Below are 25,110 nucleotides of genomic sequence, written 5' to 3'. Positions count from 1 at the left end.
AAACAAACAGTACTGTGTTTACCTGAAAATAAATGCACACTTGTCTGTCAGGCCTGCCCTGGAGGCCCACAGCCCACCCACCAGAACACTATCCTACGGAAGGCTGAGGGAGGAGAAGGGGCTCTACTCCTGACTGGCCTACCTGTTCTCGGGATGTAAAATGTGGTAACCACCTTCCACCCATGAGATGTTTAAATAAATAAGGAGCTGTTTCTCTCTCTCTCCTCTCTCTCCCCCTCCCAAACTGGGAGAACCACATGGGGAAAGAAAGGAGGCATACACTGAAAATGAAGAGCACTGGGCTTTTCAAAGTAGGCTCCATTTTCCATAGGGGTGTAGACAAGACAATTCTCACACCACTTTCTGTTTATTGGAGAACTGAGGAATGTAATAAATACTCATAGGTGGGCAATATTAAGCCAGGGTTCTCGTATGGAAGTGAAGACAGTTATGAAGTACCCTGTAGGGCCAAATTAGCATGGGAGGCGTCAGTATGAATTCATGGTGTTCAATACAGGAATGCATTTTGCACATCTGTGTGTAGTGGTATAGGGGCACATGCGTTGTTTGTGGAACATAGTAAGTAAAAGGGTACCAGAAATTTTGAAAAAGAACAGTGAGAAGAGATATAACCAACTTAATGTTGATACCTATGCCAATGAAAACAGTGAATGAGTGTGAGGATAACGTGGGTGTCAACGTAATGACAGCATATATTACAACCCACCACGTAAAATGAGAATCCATGGATCAAGACTACCAATACACCCCCCCCAGGGGGACAAACAACAGAAACCATGGGGGAAGGGACATAGTAGTCGGTGTAAGATATGAAAATAATAATAATTCATAATTTATCAAGGGGTCACCAGGGTGAAAGGTGAAAGGAGGGGAAAAAGAGGAGCTGATACCAAGGCCTCAATAGAAAGTTAATGTTTAGATATTAATGATGGCAACATATGTACAAATATGCTTGATACAATTAATGAATGGATTATTATAAGAGCCTCCAATAAAATGATATTTAAATTTTAAAAAAATTTAAGACCTATATAAAGAAAAGTGGGAAACTTCCCCTAGAAGTATGCCAACTAATAAATGTCAAAAGAATGATGAAATTGAGGGCAGGGGGTGGATTTACAATAATAAAATCAATAATAACTGTTTCAGGCAAACCATTAATAGAGGCACAAACTAATGGGGGCGAAAAGGAAAAAATACTGAGACAGTCTCAAAGAACCTCCTTATCAATTACTCTTTTTACTTTTTTTCCTGTTATTTTTAAATGGCCAAAGGAAAAGAGAAGCCTTGTCATAGAGAGTGCGGTGGTTCTCAACCTGCCTAATGCCGTGACCCTTTAATACAGTTCCTCATGTCGTGACCCGGATGTGAGCGTATCTGCATGTGGGCAGACCTGCAGTGGTGTCTCGGTTCCTCAGACCATCGGAAATATGGTCTTAGGCGACCCCAGTGAAAGGGTCATTCAACCCCCAAAGGGGTTGTAACCCACAGGTTGAAAATCTCTGTTGTAGAGAAGCGTGGCAGGCATCACCTTAATCAAATGATCAAAGTTCTTATTGCCATATAATCAAACAGATGACATTTCCAAGTCCATACTCTGAATTTAATCCCAGAGAAACACCAGGCTGACTCAAGTTGACAGGATGCTACACGTGGCCTGTACTCTTCAACGATGGGGGTGCCAACAAAGCCAAGACCAGGAGGAGGGACCGGTCCAGATTTCAAGAAACATGACAACTAAGTGCGCGATACACAATCTTTCCCATGACCTCGGACCAGGAGGAAGCTGTCACTGCAGAGTGTCTTGCTGCAACAACTGGGAAATGTGAACATGGACCCGAGAATAACCGGACTGTAGAAAAATACTGGATTTCTTGATTTGGTCCATTGTACTGTAGTTAGGTTTAAAAAAAAAAAGCCTTGTCTGTAGGAAATAGGCACTTATGTACTTAAGAGTAAAGAAGCACAGGTATATATGTGATTTACCCCTACATGGTTCTGGGAAAGAAATCCTACGTAGATGGCGTACAAATGATAATGGCAGGGGTGTCTGACCTCCTCTAACTTTACAAGAGGTAAGGAGAATCAAGATCAAAAATCCAAGGCGGAATCTATGATGTGGAAGTGTCCAACCTTTTTTTTAATTTATTTTAACCATTCTTACACCAGCCATCCCTCCCAGGGCACTCACTCTCTCACCTCTCTTCTGGGTTCAATAATTGGTTGCAACAGCCACAGAGAATTTACAAACCACACTCACAGTTAGGGGGTTATTAGGGAAGTAGCGGCTTACAATTCAGGATCAGAAATGACTCAAGATACAGAGTGAGGTCTCTTTCTAGTCCTTGACCTCTCCTGCCCCTTGGGCCTCTTAAGCATAATCCAGCCTCTGCTCTACTTAGGCCAAGTGTTACAATGCTCTTTAGCTCTGCCAATAAGTACTCAGGGGCATCCCACTCCACCAGAAAGTCTTAGCTCTTAGCTAAGGCTCTTAGCTCTCTTGCTCGATGGGTCAGTAAATCCACTGTAACAAACAGCCTTGCTCCCTGGGTGGGGAGCCACACCAGCTCACACAGGTCTCTTGGTTCTGAAACTGTTGTTTCTCTGTTGTTGCTTCTCAGTGTCTTACACCAATGTTACAGCTCTCTCCTTCATCTCCGAGGTCTTGGAGGTTCTCAATACAGAAAACCCCAGGTCCAAAGGATATGCTCCACTCCCATGTCTTCTTGGGAAGTAACTCAGCTCTGGGATTGGCTCTCATTTAAGCTTAGTGGATGCAAAATTAACCAATCCCTCATTAGGATTCCATATACCTTATTATTTGCATTATTAGCAAACAGTCCGATGCCCTTGATCAGCCACGAGCACCTCACCTGCACAGCCCCATCTACTCACTTGGTGTGAATGACAGACCATAGAAAGAAAACCCATGTAAAGCCCATTCCTGCACCTCAGAGAAAGTAAACGTTAAAGTAAAATATACCAAAGTAATAAAAGTTGGGTGAAAGCGATCTTTGTTCTATTCTTGTAGCTTTTCTCTGATTTTGCAATTACTTGAATATAATGACTTTTTTCAAAGATAAACAAAATCTACTTCAAGTAACATTTCCTTCCTTGACAACAGGACAATCTGGTAGTGCCCAGGTCTGTAGTTTGAATGAAGCCAGATGCAGGAGAGGGAGCCACCAGAGAAAGTTGAGTCGTGGACTTTGCTTGCTACTGGTTTGCCAAGATATTAAGATAATGTCAGTGGGGAAGGTACGGATAAAACCTATGCTGATACTTAGTAAAACTGAATGATGGGTACTATGTGGAGAAATTCTCCTAGTAAAAAGGTTTAATAATTGTTCTTATTTTTTTATTTTAAAGATACTCAGTCTTAAAAACTGACTTCCACAAGGAGAAGATTAGCTATTCATAAAGAGCCACACCAGCACTTACAGTCAAGTCCTCTTTGCGGCTATTGTCAGATCAACATACCTATGTAGAGTCAGCCACGGCTGACCACTGGGCAACTGCAGGCATGAGAGCACCTTCATCACTACATTGCTCTGCCAGGGAGGGCTAAATCCAGCCAGCGGAGTTGCCCACTTAACTTCCAAGTAGAACCAAGGGACTACAGGGGTGTGAATGAAAGATGGAACTATGTCTGGTGGAGCACAAGGCAGCAGCCAGGTAAGGCAACCACCACCCTTCGGCTCCTTTTCCAGGAAAGCTGCTTCAGGAAGACCGGCCGCAATGCGATGAGCCATCAAATACACTGTAGTCATACTCAGTCACTACTCTGGAAGCATTTCCAGCCCAGCAGCTCCACACAGAGAGCAATCACCCAAACCGTGGTGCCGAAATGACCCTCGCTCCTCCACATCCTCCAGAGCTGTGCATCTATCCAATTGTAGAATGAATTCTTCTCTTGGAAGAATATCTGGGCTGTCTCCTACTTAGGCAAGAAGCTCCACATTTGGAAAGAAGGTTACTGTGTCCATCTCAAAAGTTCCAGTCTTTGGGAAGAAAAGATTTCAGAGCAGCAGAGGAGACAGAATGATGCTGACTACTACAACTTAGCTAGTATTCAGGTGTGTCGGGTATTGTTAGCACATGGGAACCTCAAAAAAAAAAACTTTTTTAAGGATAAGGAAATAAAAACACAGGTTAAGTGACAGTACAATGTCACAAGGTTGGTAGAATTAGGATTTAAACACGTGGTATAACTCTGGAACCTCAACCACTTCTCTGTATGACAAAAGTGCAACCACCAGACATGACCTTGCTTTAAGTGGAAGTCCTCGGGAAACAAAGTCGGACTATTAAGTGGGCAGGCTGTGTCAGTATCATTCTACAGCAGCGGTCCTCAACCCCTTTGGGGCTCAAATGACCCTTTCACAGGGGTCGCCTAAGACCATCAGAAAACACATATTTCTGATGGTCTTAGGAAACAAGACATGGCTCTTCTATCCATCTCCAGGCAGGTCCGCCCACATACAGATACACCCACCTACGAGTACCTGGCGTGAAAACTGTTACCCACGCTACTCCAGGCTTCAAGACAACATTTCATTGACTTGTCATTAGAAATAAACATTTCAGAATATAGAATTACATATTGTTTTTGTGATGAATCACTATGCTTTAATGATGTTCAACTTGTAACAATGAAAATACATCCTGCATATCAGATATTGACATCACGATTCTTAACAGTAGCAAAATGACAGTGATGAAGTAGCAATGACAATAATGTTATGGTTGGGGGTCGCCACAGCCTGAGGAACGGTATGAAAGGCATTAAGCATTAGGATTAGGAAGGTAGAGAACCACTGTGGTAGAGGATCTGTCTTGCTGGTGTCTCACTGCCATCAGGTCTCACTGATGGGGTCTCACTGCTCAATCCAGAAAATATGGCAAAATGGATAAATAAATCCAACAGTCGCTCTTAGAAAAACAAATCAAGAGCCCAAAATTAAAAGAATGTTATGCTAACCAAGGGGAAAAAACTGGAGAAAAACAAATACCAAAAAACTTAAGGGAGAAAAACTATAAACATTTTAAAACAAGAATACAATTTACAGTTCTTATGCTAATAAATTTTTAAATCTCGTAGTTCTGAGAAAATTGCTTCATGAATTAAAAAAAATTAACTCAAGATGAATCAGAAAAGCTGAACAAACCAGCAATTATGGAGGAGAAAACGGAAAAAGTCATCCAAGAATGATTTCAAAGGAAGATGCCAGACCCTGTTGGTTTTATGGGTGAGCTCTTTCCTGCATTCCTGGAACAGATAATTCCCATGTTATAGAGTATACTCCAGAAGTTGAAAAGAGCTTTAACGTACTTTATAAAATAAGCTTAGCCTCAATTCCAAAACTGACAAAAATAGTACTAAACTACAGACCGGTTTCACTGAATATAGATGGTAAAACCCCGAACATATTAACAAGTGATTCTAGCAAAATTTTCAAGGAATAAGAGCTACCGTGAGCAATTATAGGCTCAAAATTCTATACACTCCAGAAATTCTAAGATTGTTACTCTTGGGATATTAATATAATAAACGGCAAGGAGGGAAAAAATCTACAAATTATTCCAGTGGTTGCTTAAAAGTCTTTTAATAAAAAGTCAGTATCCTGATTTTTTTTTAATCCACAAAGATGTACAGCCTGTGAATCAGAATCAGCTCGAAGGAACAGATTTCTTTTGCTTCCCGACAGCATCAGGGTCAAAACGCCAGTGGTCTCTGTTCCCTTGGTGGGAAGTGGGGAAGAACTTGACCAAATAGAAGTTTGTGGAGGGTCTAAAGAGAAGAGACTAAACAGGATTTGGGGGGTGGGAGTGAGGAACAATTGTCAGATACTAAAATATTATTATAAAGCTGTAATACTAAAACATCATCATCTGAAAAGGATGATATGATATGGGTGAAAGCCAAAGCCCCAAACAGAAACAAATCTATTCGTAATGTAGCAGGAGCAGCTGCTTAACTATTTGGGGAGAAACTATGTGAGAGCCCTACACACAAAAGTGAATTTGTGTCGAGGAGGAGACGAGCCAGTCAGGGTGCGATGTAACAACAATGAGAAACACAACTTTCCTCTAGTTCCTAAATGTTTCCTCCCCGCTCCCACTACCATGACTCGAATTCTATCTTGCAAGTCTGGCTAGACCAGAGGATGTACACTGGTACAGATAGGAACTGAAAATACAGGGAATCCAGGGCGGTTGAGCCCTACAGGACCAGTGGTGTGAGTGGCGAAACAGGGAGGGTAAAGGGAGAATGGGTAGGAAAGAGGGAACCCATTACAAGGAACTATATGTGACCTCCTCCCTGGGGGACAGACGACCGAAAAGTGGGTGAAGGGAGACGTCGGACAGGGCAAGATATGACAAAATACCAATTTATAAACTATCAAGGGCTCATGCAGGAGGGGGGAGCGGGGAGGGAGGGGAAAAATGAGGACCTAATGTCGGGGGTTTAAGTGGAGAGAAAATGTTTTGAGAATGATGTACAAATGCGCTTTACACAATTGATGTGTGTATGGATTGCGATAACAGTTGTATGAGCCCCTAATAAAATGTTAAAAAAAAAAAAGAAAAGAAAAGAAAAGATGACCATCAATATTTAAAAAGCTAGGAAAGAAATTTTTGTCATGGAACAAGCAAGAAATACTTGAGCCTAGATCAAATTCCGTTTGGGTCAAAATGTGGGTCATCTGACCAAGTATCAAATTATACTATGTTCGATCCACCATAACCAAGTTTTCAATAATCTCTGCCTTATAGTAGAGTTGTTTGAGTCCCTTGCCTGTGGCTAGAGGCTTAATCTAACTGGATACTCTGCAGATGGATATTTTACAACAAATTATTTTAGGCACAGTGACTCTGTGTATTCCTTGTATCGTCTTTTGTGGAGTAATAGTTTCTTAGGGTTATGGTAGGAGAGGTTGGGGGAAATGGGGAACTATTAATAAGGAGTACAAGAAGAAGAAAATATCCTAAAATTGATTGTAGTTATGACTGGAAAATTCTTTTTAATATGTGTAAACCATTGAATTTTATGATATATGACTTATATGTCAATAAAACTGTTAAAGTTTGGGAAAAAAAGTGAATTTGTGATTCACGAATTGTGTGATGAAACAGAATCACCATGAACTAGAGAAATGTAGTGATGACAGGCTTTGGGACCCATCTCTGAATGGGAAAAAGCATTTTAAAAAGGCTGGCAGTAGAAAGGGGGATGGATCTGAACACATCTCGATGGGAGGAAAAGAAGCCCAACGTTTAAAAATTAGATTAAGAAAAAAAAATTAGATTAAGATGCTAATATACTGAGAAAAGATTTGTAAATGCCAAGACTCATGAAGAGCTTTTTCAAAAGCCAAGAATTCACCCTTCGCCATGAAAACAGGCAGAAGACATTAATGCTGACTGTTGTCAAGTGGATTCCAACTCAGTGGCAGAGCAGAGCTGCAAGCAAGACTAGCATGTTCACAGAAGCCAACTGCTGCATCCTTCTCACACAGGCTGGAGGGCTCAAACTGTGCTACCATGGCTCCTTAAAGGACATCAATCAGGCATTTTAAAAGCATTCACTCTGACGAATCATAGCACAAAAAAGGCTGGGTGGAGGTGGAGGTGAGGGTTGGGGGTCTGTAGAGACATCACAAGCAAACGCTGTGTGGGGGGCTTGCCTGCCTCCTGGCTCAAACCAACCAGGTGGAAAAATGGTGCTTTTGTGACAAAATGTGAAGCTGAATAAGACTGGGTATTAGATGGCAATATGGAATTTGTGATAATATTGCTAGGTGTGGTCATGCTATGGTTAATTATGAAAGAAAGAGTCCTTTTTAAAATTGGGTTGTACACTGAACGATCGAGGCTAAAAAGTCAAGCATGTGTTGTTTTAAATGCTACCCAAAAAATGTAGCTGAAGCAAATCTGGCATATTGTTAATAATTATCAAATAGGCCAAAATTCAGTTACCAATGGGACACTGAATTGGGGCTTTTGTTTGTCTGGGGTTTTTTGTTTGTTTGTTTTTCTGAAAAGGCCAAATAAGTTTGGGAAGTTATGATTTACTCCATAACTTATAAATGTAAACATTTATCACATTATTTATGACAAAGAAATATTAAAAATACCTAAATGCTCAAACCTTGAGTTTTTGCCATGGCCATATGATAAACTACTATTAGACAGTCAGTAAGAATTAAGTTTTAGAATAAAGACATTCTGGGTACATGTTAAAGAAAAAAAACTTACTGTAAAATAACACGTTCAAGCACAATCTCAATTTTATCTCAGGGAAGTCTTAAACACTGATGTAGGATGAGGCTTCAAAAAGTTCATGGAAAATTAGAATCAAAAGATCATGTGATTTTTTTCAGGAGCTTTTTTTCCCCCTCTCCCCCCTCCCTCATGCACCCTTGATAATTTATAAATTATTATTTTGTCATATCTTGCCCTGTCCGACGTCTCCCTTCACCCACTTTTCTGTTGTCCATCCTCCAGGGAGGAGGACACATATAGTTCCTTGTAATCGGTTCCCTCTTTCCAAGGCACTCTCCCTCTAACTTCCCAGTATCGCCGCTCACACCACTGGTCCTGAAGGGATCATCCACCCTGGATTCCCTGGGCTTCCAGTTCCTGTCTATACCAGTGTACGTCCTCTGATCTAGCCAGACTTACAAGGTAGAATTCGTGTCATGATAGTGGGGGTGGGGGGCTGGAGGAAGCATTTAGGAACTAGAAGAAAGTTGTATTTTTCATTGTTGCTACATTGCATCCTGTCTGGCTCGTCTCCACCCCGAGACCCCTCTGCAAGGGGATCTCCAGTGGCCTACAAATGGGCTTTGGGTCTCCACTCCGCACTCCCCCCATCATTCACTATGGTAAGATTTTTTGTTCTGATGATGCCTTATACCTGATCCCTTTGACACCTCGTGATCACACAGGCTGGTGTGCTTTTTCCATGTAGGCTTTGTTGCTTCTGAGCTAGATGGCCGCTTGTTTACCTTCAAGCCTTTAAGACGCCAGACGCTATACATTTTGATAGCTGGGCACCATCAGCTTTCTTCGCCACATTTGCTTATGCACCCATTTGTCTTCAGCGATCGTATCATGGAAGTGAGCACACAATGATATGATTTTTTTGTTCTCTGATGCCAGATAACTGATCCCTTTGGCACCTCATGATCACACAGGCTGATGTGTTCTTCCATGTGGGCTTTATTGCTTTCCAGGAGCTTTTTAAAGCTCTCTTGTTTATATGCACATAGGGAACAAGGAAATGCAAGAGTAGATGTCCAAATGTTAACAGTAACTCTGCAGCAGCCCTGGTGGCGGTGGTACAGTGGAGAAAGTGGCCCCCTGCCTGCTGAAAAGTTGCCCACTAGTCACCTCAAAAGGAAAGACGTGGTGGTGTGCTTCCAAAAAGACCCCAGACGTGGACACCCTGGGGACAGTCCCACTCTGTCCTCCGGGGTCGCTGAGAGTCAGAAACAACTTGACAGCAATGGGTCTCGTTTAGGGACCTGTGTGCTCTGCTGCAATGTCCAAGTTTTCTGCAATGACTTCTATAATCCAAAGAGCAAAGAAGCTGCAGCCTGGACATATGGAGGAGAGAGAGGGGACACTCATGTCGGCCACAGGGTCTTGATCAGGGAGTTCTGACAGATCTGTCTCCAAATTACATTAAACTCCTATTCAGATCAAATTATGAAGCAGGCAGGGTACGGGGTGGGAAATTGTAGGACATGCACGAGGGAGCGTTCCCTGCAGAACTAAGATGGAGGCCACACTCTGGGCATCCGAGGGTGCCCTCACTCTCTGTGCAACAAAAGGGAGAGTGTTGCGTTCTCTGGGGCTGACTGCTCCAACCGCCACCGCCCCCACGCCCACATCTCTCAAGCTAAATCCACTTTGAGAAAATATTTGCTAGACAGCAGACATCAAGAGAAAAAGGAGCCTTTCTTTCTGCGGCGCTCACTCGTCACATATGGTGCTGCTCTGAATAGATGCTTTGTGAGAGAGGGTCCAAATACCACAGCCGCGGGTTATGCCACACTGACCACAAACAGCAGTGAAGAGATGTGAGGGACCCAGAATGGCGAACACATGCCAACACCCAGGAGATGTTTACTGAATGCCTAGTAAGCATTGGACGCAACTTGTAATGCCATCCCAAAACACACACACACAGTGCGGCTTTGTTCTGTCCTGGGGCCTCCAACTAGGAAGGCAATGACTGAGGCTGGAGACTTGTGACAGTTTCATTCTCCACACCGCAAAGCTCCTGAGAGGGGAAGAAGGGCAGAGTCGGAGGGAAAGATCCTGAGGAAGGAGTAAAGGGTGCCCATCACCAACCCCGCCCCACGTTGACCCCGACGTGGAAGCAGTGTGTCTCTTAACCTCCCCAGACTCCACAGCGGGGCATCAAAGAGGAGTGAGCCCATCACAGCCTCTCTTCCCTAGAGGAAACTGCATCTCCAGCTCTCTCTGCAAGGTTGAGAGAACTGCCTGCCTTCATACTCTCCCCCAAACCCACAAATGCCCCTTCCTCACACATACTTTTGCCCCCATTGTTCTTCAGGACGCTGGAGAGGTTGACAGAGGCGGTGCCCAGCAGTTCGTTTCTCAAGGTGTGGCAGCTCCAGACCTTCAAATCTAAATGACTCTGGGCCGTGACATTCCTGAAAAACAAACACTCGATTCATCACTTCGAAGCAGATGAGGACAAATGGAACTAGACTGCTGACATGGTCCGGAGGAAGGGGTGGGGCGGGGGGAGGGGGGTTGCAGAAGACATGCACATAGACCTCATCCCCCCCGCCCCTCCATGGCAGATCCTGTAAGCCTCGAGCTAACAATGAGTGCTCTATGAGCTCAAGGCTGTGGGAACACCTGAAGAGAGAGGCTTTGGGTACCAAAGGCAGATAAATGTGAGGCTTCAGAAAGACCTGCAACTCCCACCTCGACCGGGCTGCCTGTTCTCCCACCCCCAGATTACTACCATCGAAAAGAAGGACTTCCTCTTACAAGATGATGATCTCATTCCACAGGAGCTCAGAACTCCCGATCCGTTTCCCAGTCTTCTTGGTCTCACTGGGAAGTCCATCCACTGCCACTTCCACAAAGGAGTTAATTCGAGGCTGCCGATTATGGACCTTGGGTTTTGCTGACACCACTGACCAAGAGAAACAGAAAAGGTCCAAGATGAGTCACAGCACTCCCATGTTTCCCCCTGTGGCACATGTACTCGCTCTGCTCACAGCTGCTGTTCCTTTAAAAATAAATACAGTTGGGGAGTTTCCCTTCACCTAAGGTATTTTTCACAAGAAAAATGTAAGAGTGTATTAAAAATAGAAACAACAAAAAAAGAGAGAAACCACTCCTAATCTAAAAATACATTAAGATATAGTAAATCCCCCTTCTACAATTTTCCTCTTTGAACAATTCTTCTCCCTGAAAAATCACTTTAAATGGATGCATGACAAGCTCATGGTCTGGAGGCGCCATCACTGAGCGAGCCCCTCTGTTGTCCTTGGCTAACTTGATGGCAGATATTTGCATCGGTTTTGGAGTACTGCTCTAAGAACCAAACTCAGGTCAATTGCAAGTCACAGCAACCCTATAGGAAAGGGTAGAACTGCCCCTATGGATTTCCGAGACTATAACTCTTTACCAGAGTAGAAAGCCTCAACTTTCTCCCGCTAACAGATTTTTTCTCCAAGTTTTTAAAATAGCCTAATTCCTTCCCAAAGAAGGTAAACCTACATAGACTGTGTTATCTAAGTACATCCACGTCACCAAATAAGGCACAGTTCTGAGTACTGCGTTGGCTCACTCTTTGCAGTCTGTATACATATACAGTCTGTGTATCTATCGTATGAAGATGATGGTAAGATCTAGTGAGCATGTACTATCGACACAAGCAGCGCTGCTGGTGTAATGGGTTACGCATTGAGCTACTAGCCACAAGATCAGTGGTTTGAACTTGCCAGTCGCTACCTGAAAGAAAGATGAGACTGTCGACTCCTGTGAAGACGTATTGTCTTGGAAACCCCAAGGGGCAGTTCTGTCTGACTTATAGGGTCCTGCTTAGTTGGAACTGACTCGATGGCTGTGGGCTTAGTTTTGTGTGTGTTTTTGGATTACAGGTGCAAAGCTAGGTACACATTTTCCTCTTGAATCCTCACAACAAACCAATGAGCCAGCCTGGCTCCACACCCATGATCATCTGCGTTTCCTCTTCTGCTCATATCCTTCCGGTGGCAACATTTCTGAAGTTCATCTGGCACCAGCAGACAGAGACTCAGGAGCAGAAATTAAGCAAATGTCTGCCGAGGAACTAGACAAGCATCTTCCTGTAGTGTGTACATTATCCATAATAGGCCCTCTGGGTTGGCAGGATGAAATACATCTGGGGTTCTCCCATCCCCCTAATTTAGAGAGCATTACGGGCGTTTCTTACCCAGGGTGGCAACACTGTCCTCACCTGGGCTCCTTTCCTTCAGGAAACCTTAGCAAACCTTAGGAGGTAACAGTCCTATGAGGATCAAAGGTCCAATTCACCTACCTTCTTCGAGGCCCAAAAGGAACAGTAGAAAGAAAAATCAAGAAGAAAATAAATGCAAAATGTCATGGCTAAGACTTAAAAGCAAAGAGGAATGTGACTAGAAATAGAGGTTTGTGCCACTGGAAAATGGCCCGGAGTAAGAGGAACAAGGAAATCCTGCGGCGTCCAAAGTTGACTGAGGCCACCTAGTGGTGGGAGAGCAGCTCTGCATGCAGGTTTGAGATATGACAGCGATAGCGAAGTGCACACCTGGTGGTGCAGGGGTTACGCTTTGAGCTGCGACCCACAAGGTCAGCAGTTTGGAACCAGCGGCTGCTGCAAGGGAGAAAAGCAGGGATTTCTACTCCTGCTACGGTCTCAGAAACTACGAGGGACCGTTCTAGACACTAAGCATAAGCGTGACTCAATGAACAGTGAGTCCGGTTTGATAGATAGTATGCAAACAGAACAAGGGCATACTGCATGGCTACCAATCAGGAAAGGTGTGCAACAGGGTTATAGCCTCTCACCATGCCTATTAAATCTGTATCTGAGCACATAATCACAGAAGGGGAATTATATGAAGAACGTGGCATCAGGATTGGAGGATGACTCTTAACAACCTTCGATATACAGATGACACAGCTTGCTTGAGAATATATATATATATACACATACACACAGATATACACATACACACAGTGCTATTAAGAAGACTCAGACTCAGAGCAATATTGTTGGACAAAGGGGAACTAATGCTTTGGGTTTCTAAGACTATAAATCTTTACAGACGTTGACAGCCTCTTCTTTCTCCCTCAGAGTGGCTGGTGGGTGTGAACCACCAACCTGTGGCTAGCAGCCTAGCATTTAATTCACTCCATCAGTAAGATGCTACCCACTACTCCCTTCAGGATACTAAGCATCACTTAAAAGAGAAATGCAAAATAAAACTACATTGAGACAATCACCTTTTACCCATCATACTGGCAAAGATAGACTTTGTTGGTTTTTTTTTTTAAATAAAATCCAACAGCACACAGTGTTGGGAAGTCTGGGGAAACAGAGCATGACCACCCCCCACCACCCCACCACCCCACCACTGCCGAAGGAGGGGATGCTCAGGCAAGACCTCACACCTGCACCAGCACTTCCATTTTCCAGGGCTTTCCCAAGGTGTAATCGCATACTCTCCCACAGGCACCGCCTGCCGTGGTGGATCTTCAAGACCCTCCTCAGCTCTGTCCCAACCTCCCAACTGTCCTTGAAGGACTCGGTGAGACGTTTCTGCATAGCCATACAATGGAATGCCATGCAGACATATCAGAGAAAGAAAAAAATTAAAGAAAAGAAAAGGAGGCTCTTTTGTAATTTTGTACTGTGTAAAATGGTAAAGACAATAAATGTCTATGGCTTAATTTTCTGCCAACCAATAGTCAAGTATGTAAGGGTAATGCCATACAAATCAGTAACACTTAGGAGGTACACATACCTGAGAATGATTAACCACTTGAGATCAAAAGAGCAACAGTTGCCCCAAGACAAAGCCAGGGACACAGGGAGGAAGTGAGATAAGTGAGTTACCTGGTGGGAATTACAATCAATGAGGATGTGTATGAATTGTTGAATCAGACACTGATCTGCCCTGTAAACCTTCACTGAATTCACAGTAAGGGATTAAAAATGATAAAATAAGAATCAAAAGAAGGAAGTGTACAGACTAGATGGAAGTTATCTCAAGAAACAATAGCTTCACATTTGGGCACTTTTGTTTAATAAAGGTTTCGATGACTGTAAATAATAATAAAGGAAGGGGCAGAGCAGTCTACAACAAACTATTGCTGGTATCTATGCATGAGTGCTGGGATATACACAAAGTACCTGAGAAGAGACACTTAAGAAACACACACCACCGGCTTCCTCTAAGGGGGTACGTACGTACGTTGGGGACTGGAAGCAAAGAGAGACTTTCAAATTGTCTGACTCTAGGAAGTACCATATATACTCGGGTATAAGCGGACCCGAATATCAGCCGAGGCACCTAATGTTACCACCAAACTTGCATAAAAAAATGTGCTGAAAACTCGGCATATACCCGAGTATATACGTTAAAGCATCTGTATTCTTCATTTGTGTTCCAGAAATAATCATGAGGAAATAAAATGTCTCCAAATGGCCAGGTTTAAAGGCCCAGGGTTGGACACCAAGGGCGGTCCCCCGCCCCCAGGGCTCTGCTGTAGAACAAAGGTTTCCAGAAACCACCTGCCTTCATTCACTGCTGGCAGGCACTCTGCTAGTTGTATCAACAGTGACTAAATCAGAAAAAGCCCTGCCTTCCTGGGGCGTCCTGCCATTGGAAACAAAAAAACAAAAAAAAACCTGTCAATAAACAAAACAAAGTCAGTTAAATAGTGACAAGGGCTGAGGAGGAAAAATCCAAAGCAGGGAAAGAAGGAGTGGGGGGGGGGGGCAACTTTACTCACAGGTAGACTTGTGAGTAAAGACGAAGGAAGTGAGGGAACAAGTCAGGTGGACTAGCTGAGTGATTTTATGTCCACTAAACAGTCCTGGCGAAGGGTGCAGTCAAACCTGTCAATCAAGTCGGCCTGATGCTGCCCACTTGGAAGTGTGACCTTCTCATAGGAAGGACCCTGGGAAGTATGCTCTCTGCGCTACTCACACTGAAAGCGGAGCCCTACCAGGGTCCACATGACTGCACCCACCAACCTGTGATTCTCCTGCATGCTGCATCACTGCATGGGGCTGCGTGAGTCTGAAGAGGGACGTGTGGACGAGTACTGGACTTGAGCTGGGCTGGGATGCTTTCTTGATATACAAGTGCTTCCTGAATAAAGCTCTTCTTTATACACAGAGGAGTATGCCTGTAGTCAACCTGGCCCCACACACTGGCTGTTCATTCTGAGGGAACAGCAGGGGCAAAAGCCTGGGGACGGGAGCTTGCCCAGTGGAGTCACTGAGAAGCAAGGAGCTTGCATGGCCAGAGCTGAGATAAGGGAGGAAAGCTCTAGTCCTGATAGGGCCTCGGGCTCTTTCCCCAAATCGGAAGGATGGGTCGAGCAGAGGCATGTTAAGGTGTGGCTTAGGTTTTAACAGACTGCTGGCTGTTGAGTGGTCCACAGAGTGTTGGATCCAGGGCAAAGGTAGCCCATGGCTGGGGCTCCACCCAGGTTAGAAATGAGCATGACTTACAGAGTGGGAGAATGGGGTGGTAGGAAGGGTTGAATGTTGGATGCCTTTTGAAGGCACAGCAAACCAAATGTGGCTAAGGGTTGGATCCAGGATGTGAAAAAGAAGAAATGACGGGCAGTGTCAGTCGAGATGCCAAGGTGACTGCTATGTACACAAATATGGCATTTGGAAGGCAGGCCCAGGATAAGACGGAGCCTAGAGATTAGCCCTGAGGCTGGCCAAGATCACAGGGCTCAAGTGCAGTTGGAAAAGAAAGGCAAGGCCTGACCTTGGGGCATGAGTCACAACTGTACGCATCTTCAAGAATTTCACCTCTGACAAACCTCTAAGAACGAACAAGGAGCCCCCGCGACACGGTGGTTAAGTGTGTTGGATAGCTGACTAAAAGTCTGGCAGTTCAAATCCACGCAGAAGTTCCGGGAAAGAAAGACCTGATGAGCCACTTCCATAGCTCCTATCTGTGGCCCTCAAGTCGATTCCGCCTCACAGCAGAATCTGTCCGACAGAGTAGAACTGCCCCAGGGGGTTGCCAAGGTTGGCAGCGGACGGCCCCATCTCTCTCCCACAGCCACTTTGCAGTTCGCTGTTGGATGCTGAAACAACGCACGATAGCCAGGCAAACCCTGCAGAGTAGGTCTGACACAGGGGGCGGGGCATGACCACTGAGAATCAATCACGGTGCCTAACAGCAGCGGCACTGAAGATGAGCACTTCAGCGTCCCCAAACGTGGCCCTCCACATCAAACCCTCTGCCCAAACCCTCTGCCACCCAGTCGATCCCGACTCAGGGTGAACCTCTCGGGCAGCAAAGAAGCCCCTTCAGGTTTCCAGGACTGGAAGTGGTCCGTGGCACAGCCAGCCTGCTCTTTCTGTCCTGAAGCAGAGGACAGATACCAGCCCCCCCATCTTCCGGTGAGCAGCCCAACATCAGGGCCCCTTCTCTAGGCCCCGGCGTGACACAATTCCACCTCCTTCCCGGAGATGACACTGAGCCCTCAAACGACAGACACTGCACACGGCGCCACTCACCTTTCAGAGTAAGCTGAGACTTCTCAAAAGGCAGGGCCACTCCTGCCCGACTGGTGCTGGCGGATGCCATGTCATCACCGTGAAACTGTAAGACAAGCACAACCGGGGGTTTAGAGAAGATCCGCTGAGAAGATGGGGAGAACGAACCCAATCTTAATACTGGAGTGAAAGCGAGAGAGCGAGACGGTATAACCATCCAAGCACCTGTGGCTGTGCTACTCCCGGCAGGGTCTGTCCATCTGTCCATCCTGCAATAGTTTTTCCGTCTGCCCTGTACTAGCTTTCGGGCTGAGGAGGTCTTAGATAGCCTAGGAAGGACAGAAGACTGCTGTGTCAGTCTCAGGAGAAGTCTCCAGGCAGTGCACCAGGGCACATGGGGGCCTCTCCTCCTTTGTTCCCCACCACTCAGGGTTCACTCCCCATCCTCCCCTGGTGCCCATGGTCTTAAAAATTGTTTTGTCCAATAAGTCCAAAGGACTAACAGACCACGCAAATGCCAGACTCCACAACCCTGAGGCCAGAAGAACTAGCTGGTACCGACTGCTCTGAAAAGATCACATTAGAAGGTTCCAGAGAGAGTGGGAAAGAGCCCTGTGGAGTAGCAGGTTACATCAGACACAAGGTCAGCAGATTGAACCATCCAGCGAAAGAGCTTGGGGAGGCTGTCTGCTCCCATGAAGACTTAGTCTCAGAAACCTAAAGGGGCAGTTCTGGTCTCTCCTACAGGTCGCTGTGAGTCGGAATCATCTCGAAGACAGCGGGGTTTCTAGTTTGGATAAAGTAGTTTGTTCTGTGGAACAGAACTCAAAATCATGAAAGAGACTAGGCTTACTGGTCAGACAGAGCCTGGTGGAACCCCTAAGACAATGGCCCGTACCCCGCAGGTTCGAAGCTGAACTCGCCTCCATATGAGAACAGGGAACTGTTTAAGACCAAAGGGCTGCATTTCCCCAAGGGCAAAGTCAAAGAGAGCCAGGAAAGGAGGGACGGAAACAGGAAGCACAGGGAAGAAGCAGGATAGGAATGAGGGTGCACGCTGGAGATTGCAATGGACGAGCTGAATAGAATGTGAGTAAATTGCTGTTGGTGAAATGATGACATGCTCTGTAAACCTTCCCGATTCATAATAAAAGGTTTAATTTCTAAAAATGTCTTGTCATATCCTTTGTCTGGTTTTTTGTTATTTCAGGCAGGCGGGTGGATCCAGTCCCTGTCCCACCCACTTGGCTGGAAGCGGAAGGCCGTCGCTTCCACTCCGAGTCAATCTTTCCCTCATGGGTGATTCTGTGACAGAGTTTGTGATCTGGAAAGTATTTGCTCATGCAGTTATGTAGCTACTCCACTGTTGACACGTTTCGTGGCTGTAAGGTGGTGCGCTGCGAATTCAGACTCCTGAGACCCTGGTGCAACAGAACAAAACACCGCCCGTCCTGTGCCACCCTCACCACTTGTCACTCGGTTTGAACCCACTGCTTCAGTCACTGCAGTCATCTATCTCCTTGAGGCTCCTCCCTCATTTCATTAGTAATTTTTTTAATCATGTTAATGTTACCACAAAGCTCAGCAGGCAAGCCTTTAAATACTGGAAAGGTGCCAAGCTTTTGGCAGATAAACAGGTGATCCCAAAGAGTAATTTTTACTTTAAAAAACTGCATTTTAGTATTGGCTAACCATGTAGTCCCCTGCTTTCCAGGAAGCAATGGGCATGGTTCATTCATTTTCAAGAACACACCTGCCACAAACACAAATTGACTTTCTCTGCCCTTGAGTCCTATTGAGGGGAAAATGGTTTCTCACAGGAAAAGCAACGAATTTAGCTTTTAATCCAAACACACTTGTGTGTGTGTTTTTCACTTTTGTCCTGGACTGAGGCATGCAGCCAGAGTGCTCGGGTGAGCCTCCCACCTCGGGCTGCAGGGCCTTCTGCTAGAGAAGCCCACTGCCCCGTCACGGCCTTCCTGAGCCACACTGGCTTCGCTTTGGCCCCTGGCCGAGCGCCGTGTGCTGTGGTGACCCTTGACAGCCGCAGGCCAGTGGGGGCACCACTTCACTCAGGCTCAGGTGTTGACGGTGGGACTCACTTTCGATTTTCTGCCACGGGCAAATGTAATCATGGTGGAAAAAAAGACGTTTCAACTTATTAGCACAATAGTTTTGTCCATGCAAAACCTGAGGCGTCACAGGAGCTTCCAGGGGGTCTGAAGGCCCCACTGAGAACTGCTGCTCCACAAAGACTAAAATTCCTATTCTATTCCTGTCCCACCAACCCTTTTTCAATTTGATTAATATCGCTTTCTCCTCATTTCTTATTTTGAAAAGTTGTTTAGCCTTAGAGAGAAAAATATACATATACATATGTACATGTATATAGTTGTTAGTTGTCCTGGAGCCCAGAGCGCACAGTAGGCCTGTTCCACAGGCATGTTGAGGAAGTAACTTTTTTTGTTTATTTTTTGGCAAATTGCCACACCTGTCTTTTGAGGCACTTCTAGGTGGGTTTGAACCGTCAACCTTTCGAGCACTTAGCCATCTGCACTACCCAGGGGTCCCTTTAAGCAAAACTTAAAACTGCCCACTATCAGGACCCCAGTGCGGCTTCTCACTCTGGACTAGACCAGAGCATGTACACAGGTAGAGATAAGAGATAAAAGCTCACAACACACAGAATCCAGGTACAAGAATGGGAATAGGGGTACCACAAAGGTAGGGGGAAGGGGAGGGGGGGCAGGAAGGGGGACCCAATCCCAACAACACATAACCACACACTCCCCTCCATGGGGAAGAACAACAGAAACCATGGGGGAAGGGAGACAGCAGTCAATGTGAGATAGGAAAACAATAATAATTTACTATCTACCAAGGGGCCATGGGTGGGGAGGAGCTGATACCAAGGGCTCAAAAGAAAATAAATGTCTCGAAAAGAACGGTGGCCACATATGTGCAACTATGCCTGATACAATTGATGTACGGATTGTAATAAGAGTTGTAAGAGACCCCAAAAAAAGAAAAGAAAAACTTAGAAACGGTTGCCATCTTATCAGTTCCAACTAGTAACCACTGCAATGGGGTTGTGTTGAACTGCCCCATAGGGTTTCTCGGGCAGGAACCTACAGAAACCAACAGGCAGATCTCTGAAGCAGCTGGCAGGTTCAAACTACTGATCTTTTGGTTAACACTCAAACACTTTGACCAGTGTGCCACTGGGCTTCCCCCTAACAATGGAAGCCCTTTATATGAGAATCCATTTGCCACTGCAGCTAAGTGATATTAATGTTTTCCATAGCTAACATCAAACAATCTGTTTTATTCTTTCAAAGTTTTACCCACAAGCAACCCAAACTGGCCTTATTTATAAGCCCGACGCATCTCATGGGTAGTCACTACCCACCTGTCAGAAGAGGCTGGGTACTGCTATGAGGCTTGATAACCCGGTTTCAGCAGAGCTGACAGACTCAGGAGAAAAGCGTGGCACTCTACTTCTACAACAATCCAAGGCATGTCCTGTGCATCACAGAGGGCTGGTCCACAACTCACCAGGTGGGGGGTGTGGGACAGACAGTGTTTCCAGCCACTGTCTGAGGCTGCCATGGGATGCTAGTTCACTACAACGTGAGGGTCCCTAGGAGTCTGAAGCGGCTCGTGGCAGTGAGTGTTTTAAGAACTCAAAAATGAGTTATATCAGATCCAAGTAATAATAGCTATTCAAAAGATTAGCTAGAACCCTTAGTGAGCTGTGAATTTATGTTAATGAGGGAGGCAGGCAGAAAAGGAGGGTGAGACTAGTTGTATGATTAAAGAATGTCAACAAAGTAAAAAAAAAAAACCTCACTGCAGGGGCAAGGATTTATTTGATGTGGCTCTTCTAGCCTAAATCTATAACTTTTTTGCTGTGTTTGCCTCAGCACTTTCTTTTTAAAACAATACATTGTGTTGGCTTGCAAAGTTTCACACTCGATTCAATGCACTGAGTTGGGTTTGATTTTTATATTCAGAAAGAGTTATGCCACAGTTTCAAAAGGAAGGGGGGAAATAAGGAGCTGATAGCAAGGGCTCAAGTAGAAAGCAAATGTTTTGAAAATGATAATGGCAACATATGTACAGATGTGCTTGACACAATGGATGGATGGATTGTGATAAGAGCTGCAAGAGCCCCCAATAAAATGATTTAGAAAAAGAAAAGAAATTTCTCAGTTTAAGAAGCCGGCAATGCAAATCCAGAGTGCTGGCATAGGAGAAGGCTTTCTCTCTGCCTCTGGCTCAGAAGCAAGGTCCTGGTCTCCTCAACTCTGATTCCTGGTTCCTCAATATCTTGGCATCTGTCTTACACCCGTTCTCCAGGCTTGTTTAATCTCTTTTACATCTCAAAAGAGATTGACTCAATTAATCCTACTCCGGCTTCATTAACATAACAAAGGCAGCCCTTTCCTAAATGGGATTTGACCACCAGCATGGAGGTCAGGATTTTACAACATGTATTTTTTGGGATACAATCCAATTCCCCTAACATGTGAGGGACAGCATGGTTGGAGGGGGTAACAGTCTATGCATCTTAGATTCCACTAGACGTTTCCAAGAAGGACCTGAGGCTACTAGTAGAAGCTATGGTGTTGCTATGATGCTAAATAGATTCAGCACAGCCTAGGAAGAGTGGGTTCTAGAAATCAGCCCATGAAAGCCCACAGATCACAACACTCCTATATTGTGTGTATGGGGCTGCCACAAACTAGAGCCAACTCGGAGGAAGCTCACAATGGATTAAACTTGTTTGGCGTGCAGTGTTTTAAAAAAACACTCTCTCCCTTCTACCAGATTAGCTGAGAGGTTAGGATTCTAACGACTGACATTGGTAACAAGCCTCCTATCCTTCTTGGTAACTTCTAGTAGGGTCAAAGAGGCATAGACTGTAACCCACCCCCACCCCCACCCCTGCATCCCAGGATTACTCTCCTGGGTATTTGCCAGGAGAAGATTCTCCACCACCAGCAGAATGTTCCTCACTGCATCATTCACACCAGCAGAACTCAGACCTCAGCCTAGGCAACCTGGGTGGGAGCTGGGGGGTGGGGGGCTCCTACTCTGCTGTCTGGGGTCACTCTGAGTCAGAACCAACTGAATGTCATCCAACAACCACCACAGAGTAGTTCAAGGCCCCAGAGTGCCACCTGCGGTCGGCTGGAAACCAAACCCCCGTCCAACAGCACTGTGGGAGAGCCCAGGCGGGGATCAGGTTCTAGAAAGACTACCGCTGGGCCTACACCACAGTGAGTGGGTTTTCTCAAAATCAACACATAACCCTCCCCAACACAAACCAAACCAACCAACCAAAACACCATCGCATCACACAGGACAGTACTTGAAATAGGTGCATTCAATCCACATGGACAAACTCAAACTGTAAGTCTGGAGGGTGAGGGAGTGGGGCAAGTAACAGGCCAAGTATCTAGTCAGTGCTGCTGGGATTTGTTTAAACATACAGAACATCACCGTGCATGTTGTGGAAACACACAAACATACTAATGAAAGTCTAATGCCAGAGACAGGGAGAAGCCACACCAAGTGCTGAGCAGAGGTTGGGGGGTGGGGGAATTCAACTGTATCTGCAACATTTTGTTTTAAAAAGAAAGTGCTGAGGCAAACACAGCAAAATGTTAATATTCATTAAATCCAGATGGTGATTTTTAGGTCTTATTTTCTGAACCACTTTATACGCTTGATGATTTTCATAATTTAACAGAAAAGAAAAGATCCTATCTTGAGTAATGCAGGAAAGATTACTAGTTATAAATTAATCTTTCAGTAACTGGGTGAAAGCAAGTGATTCATTTTTTATAGCCTTTAAGAACGAAACAAAAATGTACTTTAAAAGGGTTTTAAGTCTTTGGGGAACGCTTTCTTTCCTGAGGTTACTTTGGTGAGGGCAGTATTATTTAAAGAAGAGCTGGTTCTCCACAAGCTCTCTGCTGGTGTTGCCTTTGGTCCTAGCTCTTCGAAACAAATCGGAAGGCCCCTCAGGCCCTGTTACGTGGGAGAAATATCAGTCCTCTTGCTCTATACTTGTTGGCCCCAAAATGCAATCAATCAGATAAATTCTACAAAGAGCTCAGCAGAAAGAAACTCTACAGGGAAGCAGGAGAAATAGGGTAGATACACACCCATGCTTTCTTTCTCCCAATGTCTTTTTTTTTTTTTATATCTAAATAAGATTTTTTTTAAAAACATTTTATTAGGGGCTCATACAACTGTTATCGCAATCCATACACACATCAATTGTGTAAAGAGCATTTGTACATCATTCTGAAAACATTTTCTCTCCACTTAAACCCCCGACATTAGGTCCTCATTTTTCCCCTCCCTCTCCGCTCCCCCCTCCCTCATGAGCCCTTGATAGTTTATGAATTGGTATTTTGTCATATCTTGCCCTGTCCGACGTCTCCCTTCACCCACTTTTCGGATGTCTGTCCCCCAGGGAGGAGGTCACACACAGTTCCTTGTAATCGGTTCCCTCTTTCCTACTCACTCTCGCTCTACCCTCCCTGTTTCACCACTCACACTAGTGGTCCTGTAGGGCTCATCCGCCCTGGATTCCCTGGATTTTCAGTTCCTATCTGTACCAGTGTACATCCTCTAGTCTAGCCAGACTTGCAAGATCGAATTCGAATCATGGTAGTGACTCCCAATGTCTTTTATAAAGTCCACAGCTTATTAACAATAATCCATGTCAATTATGGGGGCCTCTGTCTGGCCCTCAAAATCCAATTAGCAAAACACCACCTTGACATTTCTAGGTAGTGTCCAGACTAGGCCAGAGGCAGAAAACAGCTGTGTACTTACCAGAGGCTAGCGGAAAAAGCAGTCAGGGAAGGAGTGCTAAATTCCGGTAGTGATAATTATACCATTCTATGGATATACCAAACACCATTCAAGTTGTGCACTTTAAAATACGGTGAATTTTAAAATGCACAAATGATCTCTCAATTTCTTTAGAAAAGATTTGAATTAAAAGTTTTTTTAATCTCAAAGTAACAATAATCATCAGAAAATATTGCTTCTATGACACAAGAATAGATCATTGTTTAAAGAAACATTCTGAGAATAAGAAAGCACTTTTGTATAGGATGATTCTCAAGAGAAACAAAGCTGATAAAGTGAAAAGCTACACTAAAAAGTAGCCCCAAGGGGGCAAGGAGGGAGGGAAAAATGAGGAGCTGATACCAAAAGCAAATGTTTTGAGAATGATGAGGACAACAAAGGTGCTTGACACAGTATGGATTGTGATAAGAGTTGTACGAGCCCCCAATAAAATGATTTTTTTAAATACCCCCAAAAGAAGATAGTATATAAGATAGAAAAGATTATTTAATAGTGGATTAGTCTTAAGCATCTAATGTCTGACTTAATGTCCAGAAGTAAAAAAGAAGATTGGCAAAGAAATGTTACAAATTATCCTTAAAGACTACCCATTTCAAGACAGGTTCCCACCGGAGTGCCTAGAAGAAATGAAAAAAGAGCCACGCTATGGCATGCTGTCATGAACTTCCAGAACATGAGAATAAAGGAAAAACAACAGCACTCCTAGTCACAGGAATCATAACCACATCAGACATCTTTGGGATTACTGAATGCTCTAAGAAAATACAATGCCTTCAGATTCTGACATAAAATAATTTCTGATCTGGAATTCTATAAAGAAGAAAACCATCAATCAAAGTAGACGAAGAAAACAGTATTTTCAGATGTGCAGTCTCACAAAAGCTCCCTCTCTCAAAAAGTAACTGAAAGATGTCAATGAAAAAGACAACAGGAAACTGGATGCCCACAGCATGAGGTAAAAGGAGCTCCTAGAAATCCTTCCAGAGTCTGCGAGGAGAAGGCACCCATCGCATTTGGGCACTCTTTTTTTTTTTAATATCATTTTATTGGGAGCTCTTACAGATATTACATTCCATAATTGTATTAGATCAAGCATACTTGTACAATCACTGCCACCATCATTTTCAAAACATTTTCTTTCTTCTTGAATTCTTTGATAACAGCTCCCCTTTATCCCCTCCCTTCTCCCCTTCCTCCCGTGGCAGAAGGAACCCTATTATTATATGATAAATAGGGTTTTTTTGCCCTACCTCACCCTTGGACATTCTGACCATCCAACCTTGACAGGATCTTTCAGATCAAGTGACCCTGGGCCGGTCTTTAGAGGCAAGCAGGCTAGACCGTTCACTAGACCTTGCGTGAGGTCGAGTAGGAGACTCGCCCTTAGTTTCTTCATGTGTGAAAACAGCCCTCCGAAGATTAGTGTACAG

The 25,110-nt window shown here is 44.6% G+C and overlaps 1 protein-coding gene across 1 annotated transcript in view; it reads right to left on the bottom strand.

Moving 5' to 3' along the window:
- The window catches only part of WWP2 (WW domain containing E3 ubiquitin protein ligase 2), a 140,908-nt gene extending 124,016 nt beyond the window's left edge, over nt 1-16,892 (bottom strand). The window contains exons 1-3 of the mRNA XM_004704577.2: nt 16,811-16,892; nt 11,056-11,203; nt 10,588-10,709 (exon numbers count right to left, since the gene is read on the bottom strand). Coding sequence (XP_004704634.1) covers nt 10,588-10,709; nt 11,056-11,203; nt 16,811-16,880 — 340 coding nt within the window. The 5' untranslated portion in view covers nt 16,881-16,892. The remainder of the gene's footprint in view (nt 1-10,587; nt 10,710-11,055; nt 11,204-16,810) is intronic.
- Nucleotides 16,893-25,110: the final 8,218 nt, after the last annotated feature.

The sequence above is a fragment of the Echinops telfairi genome, unplaced genomic scaffold (genome assembly GCF_000313985.2).
Source record: "Echinops telfairi isolate 266 unplaced genomic scaffold, ASM31398v2 ScPeMD7_2291;HRSCAF=2852, whole genome shotgun sequence".
NCBI classification, from domain to species: Eukaryota; Metazoa; Chordata; class Mammalia; order Afrosoricida; family Tenrecidae; genus Echinops; species Echinops telfairi.
The sequence above is the reverse complement of the archived record's forward strand: the minus strand, read 5'-3'. Positions and strand labels throughout refer to the sequence as shown.